Here is a 15245-nt window from a genome sequence, read left to right as displayed (position 1 = left end):
TATGCATATGAAAATGGCAAAAGAATGTGGAAATCGTTTTCCATTTGATGGAGAATTTGTCAGGATTTTCCATTTGAAATTTTAAATTCATTTGAGGAAAAAAAATGCCTCTCTTTTTGGTTGGGCTGTTTTTCTTATGAGGCTGAATGGATTGCTTCTTGGGAAACACCGGCGATATTTTCCTTTTGGTTTGTTCTCCTGTTTTCCTTTTTCGCTGCGTATTTCTTTTCAGAATCTGCGGCAGCGGAAAAGGTCTAGGAAAGTGGAAAATCTTTATAGAATGACCTACATTTTTGTTTTGTGGCTGGTTTTTTCGTTGAGGGTCCAAATGGTCGTTGAGACGCGACGCTGTTTGCTGCTGCGCTGCGCTGCTGCTGCTTCTGCTGCCGCTGCCGCTGTCGCTGCTGCGTTCTGCCGCAGTCGCTGCCTTGTTCCCCGTTGATTTTTCTATCCGAAAATATGCTGTTGTTGTTGTAATCCGTTAATTGATGCAATTCTGCCGCTGCCGCTGCCGCTGCTTCTGCCGCTGCTTCTGTTCTGCCTCTGTCGCTGTTTTGTCATTTGGAAGGAATCTTTCTTTTAATTTTCTTCTCCTTTCTTTCTATCTCTCTCTATCTTGAATTTCGGGTTTTCTTTTCGTGGTTTTTTCCTTCTTTGTTTTGAGCACTTTCCAACACTTGAAAAAAATTGGTCACAATAAAAACAAATGAGCAAAAAATTATAAATATGAAAAGTTCCTTCGTTTTTACTTTGCGCAAATCAAGAAAACTACAACAAAAGTAGTCGCGGGTCGTGAAGGAAGGGAAGGAAAGGGAATGGTGGAGCGGATTTCGGATTTCGGTTAGGGTCAGAACAAAATACACAAAAAACGTTAACAAAATACGCGAAAACACACACACACACACACAAACACACAGAGATTTTTGGCACTCACGTACACGTACACGCGGATGCGGATGCGGATGCCAATGCGGCTGGATGCGGACGTTTTCTCGGATATATTATTCGCGCCGAGTTTCGAAAGTTGAATACATATTGATATATCGAATATGGATATTTGTGTATATATTTTCGATAATATTTTCGTTGGTGATATTTTGTTTGCGAATATATCAATATGGTTATTTTCGTGGGATACACCAACTGACTTTTCTGAATTATTCGACACTATCCTCTATTCTTGTGTTGTTTCCTTGTCCGCGGCACGTTCATTCATGTTCACAGTTTGGGCAATTTGGGGCGGCAAGGCCGTTCTTTCAAATCCGCCCGCGTCAAATGTTGCTGGTGCTCAGAAATGTTGCTCGGCAACAAGCGCGTGTTGCTGGGGAAAAAGAAGGTATGGACAACAGGCAGAACGGCCGGCAAGGGCATACGCATGCGAGGCTCAGCTCACCCTTTTGCCCAACATACCGTGATTGTTGTGAAAATGTACAAAATTCATGGCACATTGGAATCTAAGGTGAGGTGCGGTTCGTATGGCATGCCGTTGGTGTTGCTGGGCTTTGCGCACGTTGTCCATACCTTTCCATGGCACAGCACAGTTCGGTGCGAGAGCGAGAGCCCTGAGAGAGAGAAATGTTGCTGCAAATCCGGTTCTCGTGCTGTTAACTGCGCTCTCTCTTGCTATTAACTCTGCTCTCTCTCCCTGTTAACGTCGCTCTTTTGCTGTTGACCTGGCGCCTCGCTTCTGTTAGCCGCCGCCACAGGTTTCTGTTGTTGTTTGCTCATGCGAATTTCGTTGTTGCTGCCTGCCAAACAGCTGTTGCGTATAAAAGTTTCCTGTCAACATGTTATACCCATGATGCTACGAGTATTACAGTTGCATATCCCTTAGCAATGAAATGTTTCACATATATGATATCTTACAATAAAAATACACAGAAAATTTGTTCGAATCAGCGATATGGGATCCCTATCGGATCACTACATCATAAAGTTGGCTGGCTTAAGGACGAACAGTCTAAAGGAATGTCTTGAATTTTCCGTTTTTCCAACGCTTTCATCCGTATAACACTATTTTGTTTTTGTCAACCTTTAGCTGAGGATATTTGTTGTTTATGTAACTATTTACATTACTCTTTGACTCCACATTTCGCACTCTTCGAACTTTTCTCTTATCCTTTTATCAGGAAAAGAGAGCATGTGAAAATTGGTATAACAGTTATGGTGAGCAATTTATGGCAGCAACTCTTATACAATTTTATGGTCGGGTAGGGTTGCAGAATCGGCTAAAAAGTGCAGTTTTTTCTTCTCTTCTCTTTTCGGAAACAATTTTTGGTGAGACGTGAAATCTTGCATAAAATTATCATTTGGGAATGAATCGTTCAATATTAGTTAAGTCTTACGAAAATAAGCCCTGTGGGAGAGAGACGGAGGATGAGCGGCAGAGAATAACATGACGCAGCGGGTGGCGGAGGGAACGAACCCACAAATAATAAGGTCATCAACGGGAACAGCGGGTGGCGGCAGTGCTGGCGCTGGCGCTGACGCTGGCGTTGACGCTGGACATTTATCAACTGCTGCGCAGGCGCAGAGACAGCGGCAGCGACAGCGACAATGACAGCGAGAGAGATAGTGAAGAAAAACAAAGTCAGCGGCAGCAGCAGCAGCGGCAGCAGCAGAGTGGGAGTGGGAGGAAGAAAGAGCATCATATGGCGTGGAGTGGGACGGGGCTTAAGAGACGAATGGCGGGAGGAGCGGAAATTTTGAAATTTTCACATGACTGATGAGTGGCGGGGCACCCTCCTCCTCTCTCTATCCACCCTTCGAATCCACCGCTCCCTGCCAAGGTGTATTAATGATTAATGCCCAAGGTAAGCCGTATAAGAAAATGCATTCCTACCTCTTGGTCGTTGCTTTTGTCATCGATATCCCCTTTGTCTATGTACGAAAACATAGATGATTATTTTATCAATCCGTTTCGCTTTGAATGGCATACAAATGTAATCAGCAAACTACACCTTTTTAATACATTTCATCCAAAGGTCGCATTTAATACTAGTAATAATATTTCATTAGACTGAATGGCAGTACACAATATTCCTCCACAAACCTGTGGTGTATCTGTGGCACATTCGGAGGCTTTTGGGGCAAAAAGTTTGGTGTTTGAAGTAAATGTAATTAAGGCAAATCATCTGGCAATTAAACAATTGAATATAATTATGCGAAACGATGAGCCCGGAATCATCGCAGAGATGATGCCAGAGAAGGGCACAGTGCCCAATCCCCAATCCGCAATCCCCAAGAATCCACATCACAAATCAGCATTCCCAAAGCGACTGGATATACAGACAAACATATGTACAAGCGTACAAGTATACGGATACGGTGATACCTAAGCGAGAGGCCAGAAGACCATAATTAATAAAGAAATAAACAGCCACGCTGACGAAGGTCTCGGCTTACAGGTCTCTCGAATGACCCAACTCAGACTCGGACTCGGACTCGAACTCGAACTCAGTTGGGTGTCGTCTGTGTGAGCTGTGGGTCACTCCACTTCACTCCCCTCCCTCCACGCCACACCACTCCGGTCTGATCCGATCCGATCTGTTCCGTTCCGATCTGAGTTCCATTTGTTTGCCGTGTGTGCGACTGACTCCTTTAATGGAGTGCCAGTCCCAGGGAGTCGACGGGTACGAGCATACACGTCTCTATAGAGAGCGACCTGTGTGTGTACAGTTATAATTAAGTGATACACATAAACGTTCGCCCGTCGTCCCGTCGTCCCGTCTGGCCATCTCCCCGGGCCGCATTGTATCTGTGGCTCTGTTTAATGATTGTTTTCAATTAGTTTTTTGTGTGTTTTCTGTTTCCTCACAAACAGAACGGCAACGGAGCCACTCACTCACTCACTCACTCAATCCATCTGTGGAGACCCATCGAGCGAGCGAGGGCGTTTTACAGGGTTGAGGGGTTGGAGGGCATCGATTGAGTCAGTACCGAACTCGGATCGGATCGGATTGGATTGGATGGGATCGGATCGGAGCGCCTTTTAAGTGTTTACGCTTGTTTTATTAATTTCCATCCATACATCTTCGACTGTCAGCGATCATCGTCATCATCATCGCGTTCTTCGACCTCTCTCTCTCTCTCTCTCTCCCGCTCACAGTTCACAGTTCACCTTCGACTTCCACTTATTTTACAACACGTATACGGTCCGATCCCCTGGCTAACGAGCCGCCAACACAAATTGAAACCATAATAAAAAAGGCGGAAAACATTCACGTGGGAGAAAGTAAAGAGCAAAACATGACAAACAATCCTCGCAGCAGCGAAAAGAGTTTTCATCAACTCAAATTGTAAATCAATTAAATGGTAAATGAATTTCAAAGTATTCAGACTTCATCTTTGAGCCATTTTTGAGGGATGCCAGAATCTTTCACTTTTATTTAGATTTTTTAATCGTTGGATTGTTTTTATCTGTCTGTGTAATGAGGCGATCCGGCCCTAGCTGCCAGCCCGGCAGATCCCCTGGTTTAAGTCTGACAAAGCGAACAGATGGAACGTACGTATCACATGGCTGGAGTGACGTGCCTCTGCCACGAGCGTGGGATGAGAGACGTGGCATATTCTATTAATGTCGGGATCATGAAAGTTTTTACAACTAAAACCGAATGGGAATTGGCAATTTCATGCTTCGAATGCAGTGCCAGAGATGCGATTTTTATGGCACATTCGTGAGCTTATTGTAATGAATTGCCCCCGGATTCCGGATTCCGGATTCCGGGCTCCGGATTCGGATTCCTTCCGGGGACAAAGAGACGCGGACAGGCCTCCTCCGCCTCCGCCTCCGCCTTCGTTCACCCTGGAGTGTGTGTAAGTCCGGTGTCTCTGTGTCCCTCTGTGTGAGTGTGTGGAACATGTGGTATTTGCTGTAATCATAATTTTATGTCCATTTAAGTAGCTGCGCATGACGACTGTCAACGACATATTGTTTCTCTGCCCTGGCCTGGTCTGCTCTGGTCCATATAATAGTCCCCATTCATCCGTTTCGATGGATGGCTTGGGGGGCGGCCCTGCCCTGCCCTGCCCTGCCCTGCCCGCCTGTCTGGCAACATCTTAAGCTGTCCTGTCTCCCGCAATCTCCGTGTCCGTGTCCGTGTCCGTATCCGTGGCCCCTCCCCGCCCATGTCCTTTCGAAACAGCCTGCAACAGTTAGCGGTCAATCGACTGCAGCGTGGCCACAGAGCCGACGTCTGTGGCAGTCCCAAATCCTCAAACAGCGGCGGCCTCTTAAAGGTGTTGCTCTCGATTCGAGTTCGTCTTTCAACTGGTTTCCATTCATCCATAGATACTCGCATATTTTTCTCTCTGACAGAAACACTCATTGAAAGAGCAGCATCAAACTTTTCGAGAATATAGCCGAATCATCCTTAATTTTTATTTAAAATAACTATTAGAAGAGAAGAAACCCTAAGCATAGGGCTTTTATATGGAAATTCGTGAAGGTATTGTGATAGATATTTTTTGTTTTTACTACTTATGGAACTGTGCAAGTCCCCGGGGAATAAAGATATCCATCCAGATTCAGGGAATATTTCGGCTCATGATTCATTCATAATTCTGCGGCCTGCAGCCTGCAGCCTGTAGCTGCTACTGTGAGTGCGCCACGGCAATCATTAGCTGAAACATTAGCGTCTGTGTTGCGGTTGGACCCAGGGACCCAGGTCCCAGACCTCCACTTCCCCCCTTTTGCTGCATCCTGCTCGCATCCGGCTGAAAGCAGACCCCTCCCGGCGGAGGAGGAGAGCACCTGTCCGGAAGGGGAAAGGGAGAGGGAATCCAATGGTAACGGTTAAACCTATAAAACCACGTAATCTCCAAGTGAGTTCTTTAATTATGCTGCAAGAAGCACAGCACAGCAAGCAGAGGAGCATCAGGTGGCAGGTGGCAGGTGGCAGCAGGAGCCAGGAGCCAGGAGCCAGCTGCCTGGCTAGTAATTGGGAAAGAGGAGGCGGTCCCAGGCGATCCCAAAGGACAGCACCATTGCAGGCGTAGATGTCGTGGCCAGAACGCACAAACCAGAACGAGCAGCACCAGAAACCTGTGTATGGGTGTGGGTGTGGGTGTGGGTGAGGCCGTGGGCGTGGACGTGGGCGTGGACGTGGGCCCTGGGTCATGGGTAGAGGAGCAAACAAAATACGAAGCAAAAGCCGCTTATACAACCGCAAAATGCTACGGAAATCTTTGGCCAGCAACATAAGAGGCGCCACAAGCTGGAAGAGGGGCAGCAGCAGCAGCAGCAGCGGCAGCAGCAGCAAGAGGAGTCGGAGGAGGAGTGAGGGCAAATGTATAGGACACAAAAAAGAGCGACTCCAATGGCACCACCAATGGCAGTCATTTTGAAGTTTGGGACTGTGGCTTTCCTTCCACCTCCGTGTGCTCCTCTTGGCAAGGATTACAATGCTGATGCACTCGCACATGAGATACGAGAAGCAAACAGACTCCTGCCAGAGACAAACAAACAAACAAACAGCAGTCCAGACGACGACAACGGCAACGACAACGACAGCGACGGGCGATGTGAAACCATTTTGCGGATTTAATTGCCGCTAACATGGGGACTCTCCTCACTCCCACCTCCCACAACCCAGATCCCAGGTCCTAGGTCCTAGGTCCTAGCTCCTAGCTCGTAGGACGCAGGTCCAGGCTGTCGCTGCTGTAATAGGAGCCTCAAACGATGCGAACCCAGAGACCGCACGCAGATTAGAGGGCAAGCGTTGACATCGTGGGGGCTCCGGCTCCGGCTCTGGCTCCAGCTCCTTCCCAATCCCAATACCGATGAACCGATTAACAGTCTCCGATTGCAGGAGGATTGCACCGCCAACCAACATAAAACATACAACATACAACATACAACATCCAACGCCAGATGGAGAGGATTATCAGTTTAGGTTTGAGAGGGACATTCATACTGGGTCTATGATAATCAATCGATCGATTTCAGATCCGAGTGTTTCAACATATGTATGGAATAGTATCTTAATTCCCATTGCCATTGAGGTGTGTTTTGTACCCCATTATGTACTTACCCCTGCGTGTCGACCGGCGACTGGGGTTTCAACTGCTGATCCGTTGAACGTAAGTTATCGCTGATGATATAATCTAAAAGAAAGAAGAGCACAGCAGTTAGATGCCAGCATTCATGAGGCGGACACTCCACGTATCGATTTCCCGCAAAGCTTTTCCACAGATTTCCACACTTAACAGCCAGGTTCGGAAGCCAGAAGCTGTCTCTGTTAGCACTGAAAGCTTTCGGCAGCTTTAGGGAAATTCAGCAAAGGAGCTTGGCACAAAAAGCTTCGTGGCAGTAATTTCCCATTGTGGCACTTACCCTTCTGGAGCTTGCTGGTCGGGATGAATTCCTCGTGCTTTTGGTCCCCTTTTTCCTCGTATTTGAGCTTGTAGTCCGAGTGCTTGCGCAAGGACATCAGCAGCGACTGCGTGCGTGGCGGTATCTCCGGCGGCGCCGGCTCTGGCGGTGGTTCCGACTCCCCGCTGCTTCCGGCAAAATCGTCAAAGTCCCCCTCGCCCTCGCCCTCGCCCACGTCATTTCCATCGCCGTCGCCACTGGCACCACTGGCACCACTCATGCTCCGCGCCTCCGGCTGCAGTAAAGAGTGCTGCTGCCGCACCGCCTGCTGGCTCGGGTGCAGATGCTGTGCCTGGCTGTGGCTGTGGCTGTGGCTGGGATGCCGCTGCCGCAGCGAATCGCTGCGATTGACGGACAGGGCCGAGGTGCCGCTGCTGGAGCTGGTCATGCCACTTAGGCGGTTCAGGGTGCTGCGCGCCGCCGCTCCGCTGCTGCCCCGGTGGCTCCGACTGTGGCTGGAGGCAGCCGTCGAGGAGGAGGCCGAGGCGGGCAGCAAGAACGTGCCCGTGGCCTCCTCGTCCGCCGTGAATTTGGCGCTCAGGAAGGGGTTTGTACTGCGCGGTGTGGCAACGGCTGTGGCAGTGGCTGTGGCTGTGGCTGTGGCAGTGGCACTGCCGCTGGGAAAGAGGCCCAGATTGGCATTGGATTGATATTTGCTGGTCGACACGGTGGCCACCTTCAGTGGCGAGACCACGCTGCCCGCCGTGCCTCGTTGGTGCGGCTGCGCGTAGGTCACTTCCTGGCCGGAGGCGGAGGCTGTCGCCACGGAGCCGGCGCCGGGGCCATTGCCTCCTTGGCCCAATCGACAGTCTCGCTGCCGTAGATATTCCGGCTCGCAATCCGAATTGTAGTGTTCCATGCCTGCAACAAAAAGAACAACACCACTTAGTACTATTCTTATGGGAATATGGGAAGTATTTGCTCCTCAATGGCACTATCGATGTATATATGAAAGAAACGATGGGGGTACTCTTCCCTAATTTTAGTTATCGTGTTTTGGCAGGTACAGTTTCGTCTGTTATAGAGCATAGATATAATTGTTTTTTAGAAGGAAACCGATATTTTGATAGATGTCCATCCCTGTCTTTCAGCTTCTGATTTACGATTTCAAGGCTCTCGATTTCAAAAATAGATTCCAAATAGCACATAAATATACATTTAAATATTAACATATTTGCTGATTTTAATTCCCGATACTCAAAGGGTATATAAGTGGTGACAGTTGATATGTGTAACGCCCAGAAGGAAGAGTTTCCGACTTAGTAAAGTCTATATATATTTTTGATCAGCATCAATAGCCGAGTCGATATAGACATGTCTGTCTGTCCGTCTGCACTCTGTCCATCCCGATAAGCGAAAAGATTCGCCAAAAAGAAGACCGAAAATCTGCGGCATTCACAATTTGAAGAAACGAAAAAAACAAAAACGCAGAGTTACAGAGAATGACCATATCTACCATATTGCGGAATCTGAATAAGATCTGATTATTCTTAAAGACTGATGGAATAATTTTCAGTGGCTACGCAACGCCTTTCACGCGCTTACTCATACTCTGTCTCGCTCTCTCACACATTCTTCGTCGCGCAATGTGTGCGCCCTCTGGAGGACAGCCATAGTGACTGAGTAACTGGTATAAAGTAGAGCCGCGGCCTTAGCTGCGACTCACAACGTTCCTGCCAATGGGCGATGCCTGGGCGATCTTAGATAGAGAACTCTGACTCTCTTTTGACATTGAACAGTTGCTCCGCTTTGCTGTGGATTAGCCCTTCGAAGACCGTCCACGCGTTGACAGACAAACTATCGATATCAACTTCTTTTGTTCCTTAATTAACGAATTTTTCGTATAGTGCGATTGCCAAAACGAGGGCATATTTCAGACTACCGATAGCAAAAGCTTGCGAAGACCGCTTTACTGAGGCATCGCTGATAGCAATTGGATTGACGAGGAGGCTATAAAGCAAAAGACTGTTCGACCGGAATCCCTTAGAGTATCATCACCGTAATCAGTGTACCCCAGAGGATGAAGATTTCTCCGCAGAATTCTGCTGTGAAACCGAGGAGATCGAGAACAACCAAAAGGAGGGACAGCTGGTGACCGCATCGACGAACACATTCCAGGACTTGTTTGAACTTACGGACGACCAGGGAGAGGTGGCTGTCCTAGAGGCGAGGGAGGGAGGCGGCGCACCTCGATATATAATATTTCTATGTAGCTATGTATTTATTCAAACTCAAGCTACCAATAAATTGGCTATTCATTCTTTAGTCAAATGAACAAGGCCAGGCCTTGAAAGTTGTTCCAGGCAAGAGGCACCTGATTGTCTAGAGTTTTTGTGGCTTTCAGGAGGAGAAGGATGACACTTTGTGCCGCGATAAAAGATCCATCCGCAAGTAGAGCCTGAGATCCTGCAAAGGCATTCCGAAAATTCGTAATTATAAAATTAGAGCGAGTAAATGGTGTGCCCGACCGCTCGCTCTTCCCATTAGCTTACTCTCAGTGTGGATGGTGGTTGGTGGATAGTGGATAGTGGGTGTGGTACTTACTTGCCAACTGCTGGCTCTGGAGGAGCAACTGGGCCAGGAGCTGTGTATCAAACGAAGTGGCCTGTGCCGTGTTCTGGTACTCGTCCTCGCTGCTGCTGCCGTAGCCGTGGCCGTGCCGATGGCTGTGCCACTCGGCCGATCGTTGGCGCCGCATCTGGTCGCCGCCGCCGTATAAATACTCGCTGCTGGCGGCACTGGCACTGGCGCTGCCGCTCCCGGCGCGTTTACGGCCAATCGTGCCGGAGTGACTGCTGGACATGATGGACAGGGCCCTGACCGGGGCTCTGGATCTTCTCGGATTCACCTTCAATTGAACTATGAACGTGGCTTTTGCCACGCAATTTATCCTCGTTTGTTCCTCGCCGGAACTGAAGCAGCTTCTTTTCCAGGGCTCCTGCTCCAGTGACTGTGGCCGTTAACGCATTGCTCCAGCGTCCGGCTGGACGACTCCCCACCAGTCCATGTATTCCTCCGAACAGGACGGAACGGAAGGGAACGGGACGGCAGGCTACTGACAGGACCTCGCCTTAAGTGCTTAACCGAATTAACGCTGCAACGATAAAAACGACAAAGTGTCAGAGAGCATGAGTCAGTCGAGTGCTGTGCGTCCGTAAATGGATCCGGAGGCTTCTACTCCTGCTACTGCAGAGGATACAACAGCCGTAGTACACGGCCGAGAGATGAAGCCATAAATGCACGAAAATGAAAATAAATAGCAGCCGGCGTCGAGCTCCAAATGGAGGTCTCCCTCCCAATTCAATCGCCCCCGGGCACTTTCCCTTTGACTCCTGGACTCACTCCGGGGCGTAAAGTGAGCTTAATGGCAATTGCAGCCAGCCCACCGCCCACCGTCCACCGGCCCCCACCCCCAGCCCTACCATAAACGGCCCGCCCGGTTGATCCGTCTGGATTCAGTTGCCTGTTTTGCTGCTGGGCCTCGTTTACTGGCTACCGGAGTCCGGACAGACACTCTGACTTTTGATTTTGATGAGCGAGCATTTAAATGCCCTAAAGCAGGGCCAGGGCCAGGGACAAGTGGGTCATTACTGCCACAATCCCCTTCCCCCTCACACCCTCTGGGGTTGGGAGTAGAGCCACCACCCCATCTACATTTTTCTATAGAGACGAAGGGTCCTTCCAACAGCATGTGCCACGAATGTCGATGCTGATCAGAAACATGTAGAAACGAGTATGCTGGAAATATGCTTCCTGCGGCAAAAAATCTTATTGGATACCAGAACCCAAATGCAGATTGAATGTGCTCATGGTGGCATTTATTGTTAAGATCGTCAAAATGCCGAGCGGTGCTACTGGTCGTTTGTTGCATCGGCATCTCAGCGGCCATCGGGACCGGGCCAAAGGTTTGTCCTCCGGCAGCATATCGCGCACTAGACGAGCCCTCAGGAGCTTGTCCATGGCCCTCTGCTCACAATCACAATCGTCTATCAAGAACACAATATTCACACCAGCTGCAAACATTGCTTCCAGTGTATCGAGGAGGGTCCCTTCCATCAATTGATTCACTTTCCCACAGTTGACCCCTGACACCAAGTTCATTTTCCGAACCTCTATCCATTTTCCTTTACAGAAGGCCTTAAAATCTTTGGCTTTTGACTTGCAAATCTGTCCAACAGTGCAAAAATACCGGAAACAAATACCGTCTGGCCCTCAGAAATAAACCTTATAATTACTAAAATATACCCCAAATATACTGAAAATTCCATATCGACCTCAAAATATACCGAAAAGTATATAATAAGCCGCAAACGGTAGCCCTGCTGTCCAACTGGCGGGCACCGCAAATGCCAGTGATATTTCTGGAAAGCACTACAATAAATGCCTACCGATATGCGATATTTCATGATTGCCAGAAATCATTGACTTGCGAAAAGTGTTTGTAGTTGTAGCATCTTATGGATTTATGACATTAGAGAGATAGCATGAGAGAGAAATCGCAAGACTAGTTTTCGTAGTTCGAAGAGCTGAGTCACTATTTGTGATGGAATAATGCTTTCCAGCACACACGGCCAGCCAGGCACCAAAATTGAAATGATCTCAGGGTCTGTAGCTCGATCTCTCGTTCTCAAATGCCGTTAAGCTCAAAGAAGTTAAAGAATATGTGATTGAGGAATAGGCACTCGACCTCGGAATTTTGTCTTGAAAGGATTACACGAGATAAGCTTGTGAGTCCAGAAAACCCAAATGAATTAATCAATAAGGAAACTGTCATTAACGTAATTAGCGTAACCTTCATCGAACAGACGATGACACCCTTTCAACTAAAGTAATTTGAAACCTATACGCATTGTTTCTATGGAACAAACTTAAATGAACATCTTAAAGTTTTCCAAATTTTGCCAATTTAAAATTAAGAGATTTCTAGTTGGTGTTAAACTTTTTTCATTAAAAAAAATATTGCTTGTCTTAAAACAAATTTAAATCTCAATTAGCCTTGAATGTCTTGTGCAAGCCTCGATTTTCTTTCACAAAGCTTGACATATATTGTCATTGTCGCTTAACTGAGGTTCTTAAGTGCTTTTTATCTGCTTTATAATAAGCAACTTTGGAATCATTTTGGTGGAGAAATTTGTCCGACGTATACTTAATATTTGAAGAGTCGCTTGGCGATACATTTGTGATTCTAGAAACATTATCATTCACAGTCGCGACGATTTTATAAGACTCATATTGAACGAATAAATGTTAGAATATAACAATCGAAGAAAACCTAAGGTTTGTCACATTTTATAATCCCAAAACGGTGCCCCCCGGTCGGTTGGGTGGAAGGAGGGCTGCGTTTTGCCTGGGATCCGCGTGTAACAGCCTTCTGCTGGTGTCGCACGGGCCACTAGATGGTGCAGTAATTGCATCGCCACTTGAAAGATGCAGTCATTGCATATCAACGTCCAAATTATGTATAATGGAGTTAATAATCTATAATGGGAAAGTGCGAGTTTTGCCAATGACGTGAGAACAGTGAGCAGAGGTTACGTTGCGCCGTAACTTAATAGGGGCAATAGAAGACATCTCTCTCTCTCTCCTTCGCTCGCATTCGCTCTTTCTCTGACATCTTACTGGGAGCATGGAGCAATGCAGAAGGCTGACCATCGTCGTTTTTCCTTCCAAGCCACTCCAATGTGCCGACGTACAAACGCGCAGCCCCAGGGAAAAGTCAGCAACGTGTATCCCAAAAAGCCAAGTAAATTGAAAACATCCGCGGGCATTTGCATTAATAAAATGGAAATAAATTTACGTGAAAACAATTCAAATCAGTGCAAATACGTATTTGTAGGATGAGTGTACAGTTGGTGAAGAAACCAGGCAGCCCCTTTTTCCAACCTTGGCATTCGGTGTCCCCGATCTGAGTTTGGAAAGGAAGCTCGGAGAACCAAGAGGTCATACGGTTTCATCGTAGCATTGGGTACTATTTACATCAGCGACGTCTAAGTCTCAAAGGCCTCAAATTTCATCCAGAACGGCAATATCTCCATGATCCACAGTAGCGTCTAAAGTCTCAGCGAGCGTGGATACCCATAACAGAGTATTCCATAGTCGACTCCACAACGGAAGCATATTTGTGTTTTGTTGTTCTTCTCTTTTTGTGTCTGGTCAAACCGAACGAGAGTAAAGAAACGTAGAGCAATAAAAAAAAGGGTAAGAAGCACGCAAAGAGGAAATCCAAACAAATGCAAAAATAATGGATTGAACGCGCAAGTTGCTCGAAATGTAGAAAATACGTGGTGCCTCAAATAAATAATCATTCGTTTTGAATTAGTGCCAAAACTGAGAAAACCTCAAACCTCATCGCAACGACGAAGGCCTTCGGCAGACATGAAGAGGGAGTGCCTACGACACAGCCAAATGTACCAACAAGGTATATATTTATTAGCTTGTTTTTTTATATGATTGCCACCGAAAGTAAAGCGTGAAAAAAGAGCAGAAGTCCAAGAATATGTCTAGGCATTAGAATACAGAATAGGTAGGAATTCTCAGCACTGCAATACCAGTATAAATTCCAGTATCAAGACGATAAAGCGTTTATGATAGGCATTAACAAGAATCCAGAATTTGGTTTGTTCTGACTTTCTTGTTTTAGCAGTAAGTCCCCCCCAGGAAGATACGCTAGCTGACGCCAGAGAGTCCCCCCAGACAACTCCACCATTAATCAAACCACCTATACTCGCTCTGCTGATCGGGTACAACCCCTTCTTGTAGATTGTTTAGCCAAGTTATCTGGTATCAGAGGACAAACAAACAGGGTTGCGTCGAGTTATGTGAAGTGCAATTGGCTTTAAGATTTAGGCGAATCGAAAGATCACGCGAATCCGCGACCAATCACCTAGAATATCAACGGATCCGTGGGATTTTAGGCGAATGAACCTTGGACGTTACAAGACAGCCAGAGAATACTCTACTAGATAGAGAGAAACCAAAAATTGTGTTCTTATATGTTATATCGTAGCTGACCTAGCAAACCCCTTAACGCAGTATGGTGATCTATTTCTGTTGCTCCGATGATGTTCCCAGGATACCCATAACAGAGTATTCCATAGTCGACTCCACAACGGAAGCATATTTGTGTTTTGTTGTTCTTCTCTTTTTGTGTCTGGTCAAACCGAACGAGAGTAAAGAAACGTAGAGCAATAAAAAAAAGGGTAAGAAGCACGCAAAGAGGAAATCCAAACAAATGCAAAAATAATGGATTGAACGCGCAAGTTGCTCGAAATGTAGAAAATACGTGGTGCCTCAAATAAATAATCATTCGTTTTGAATTAGTGCCAAAACTGAGAAAACCTCAAACCTCATCGCAACGACGAAGGCCTTCGGCAGACATGAAGAGGGAGTGCCTACGACACAGCCAAATGTACCAACAAGGTATATATTTATTAGCTTGTTTTTTTATATGATTGCCACCGAAAGTAAAGCGTGAAAAAAGAGCAGAAGTCCAAGAATATGTCTAGGCATTAGAATACAGAATAGGTAGGAATTCTCAGCACTGCAATACCAGTATAAATTCCAGTATCAAGACGATAAAGCGTTTATGATAGGCATTAACAAGAATCCAGAATTTGGTTTGTTCTGACTTTCTTGTTTTAGCAGTAAGTCCCCCCCAGGAAGATACGCTAGCTGACGCCAGAGAGTCCCCCCAGACAACTCCACCATTAATCAAACCACCTATACTCGCTCTGCTGATCGGGTACAACCCCTTCTTGTAGATTGTTTAGCCAAGTTATCTGGTATCAGAGGACAAACAAACAGGGTTGCGTCGAGTTATGTGAAGTGCAATTGGCTTTAAGATTTAGGCGAATCGAAAGATCACGCGAATCCG

At 46.9% G+C, this 15245-nt stretch overlaps 1 protein-coding gene across 1 annotated transcript in view; it reads right to left on the bottom strand.

Moving 5' to 3' along the window:
• LOC6596980 (teneurin-a) overlaps nucleotides 1-10452 on the bottom strand; it is a 143093-nt gene extending 132641 nt beyond the window's left edge. Inside the window, exons 1-3 of the mRNA XM_026989637.1 lie at nucleotides 9917-10452; nucleotides 7334-8233; nucleotides 7032-7104 (exon numbers count right to left, since the gene is read on the bottom strand). Coding sequence (XP_026845438.1) covers nucleotides 7032-7104; nucleotides 7334-8233; nucleotides 9917-10175 — 1232 coding nt within the window. The 5' untranslated portion in view covers nucleotides 10176-10452. The remainder of the gene's footprint in view (nucleotides 1-7031; nucleotides 7105-7333; nucleotides 8234-9916) is intronic.
• Between the last annotated feature and the right edge of the window lie 4793 nt (nucleotides 10453-15245).

This window comes from Drosophila persimilis, unplaced genomic scaffold (assembly GCF_003286085.1).
Source record: "Drosophila persimilis strain 14011-0111.01,24,50 unplaced genomic scaffold, DperRS2 tig00000431-arrow-pilon, whole genome shotgun sequence".
Lineage (NCBI taxonomy): Eukaryota > Metazoa > Arthropoda > Insecta > Diptera > Drosophilidae > Drosophila > Drosophila persimilis.
This window is presented reverse-complemented; position numbering and strand designations above follow the sequence as displayed.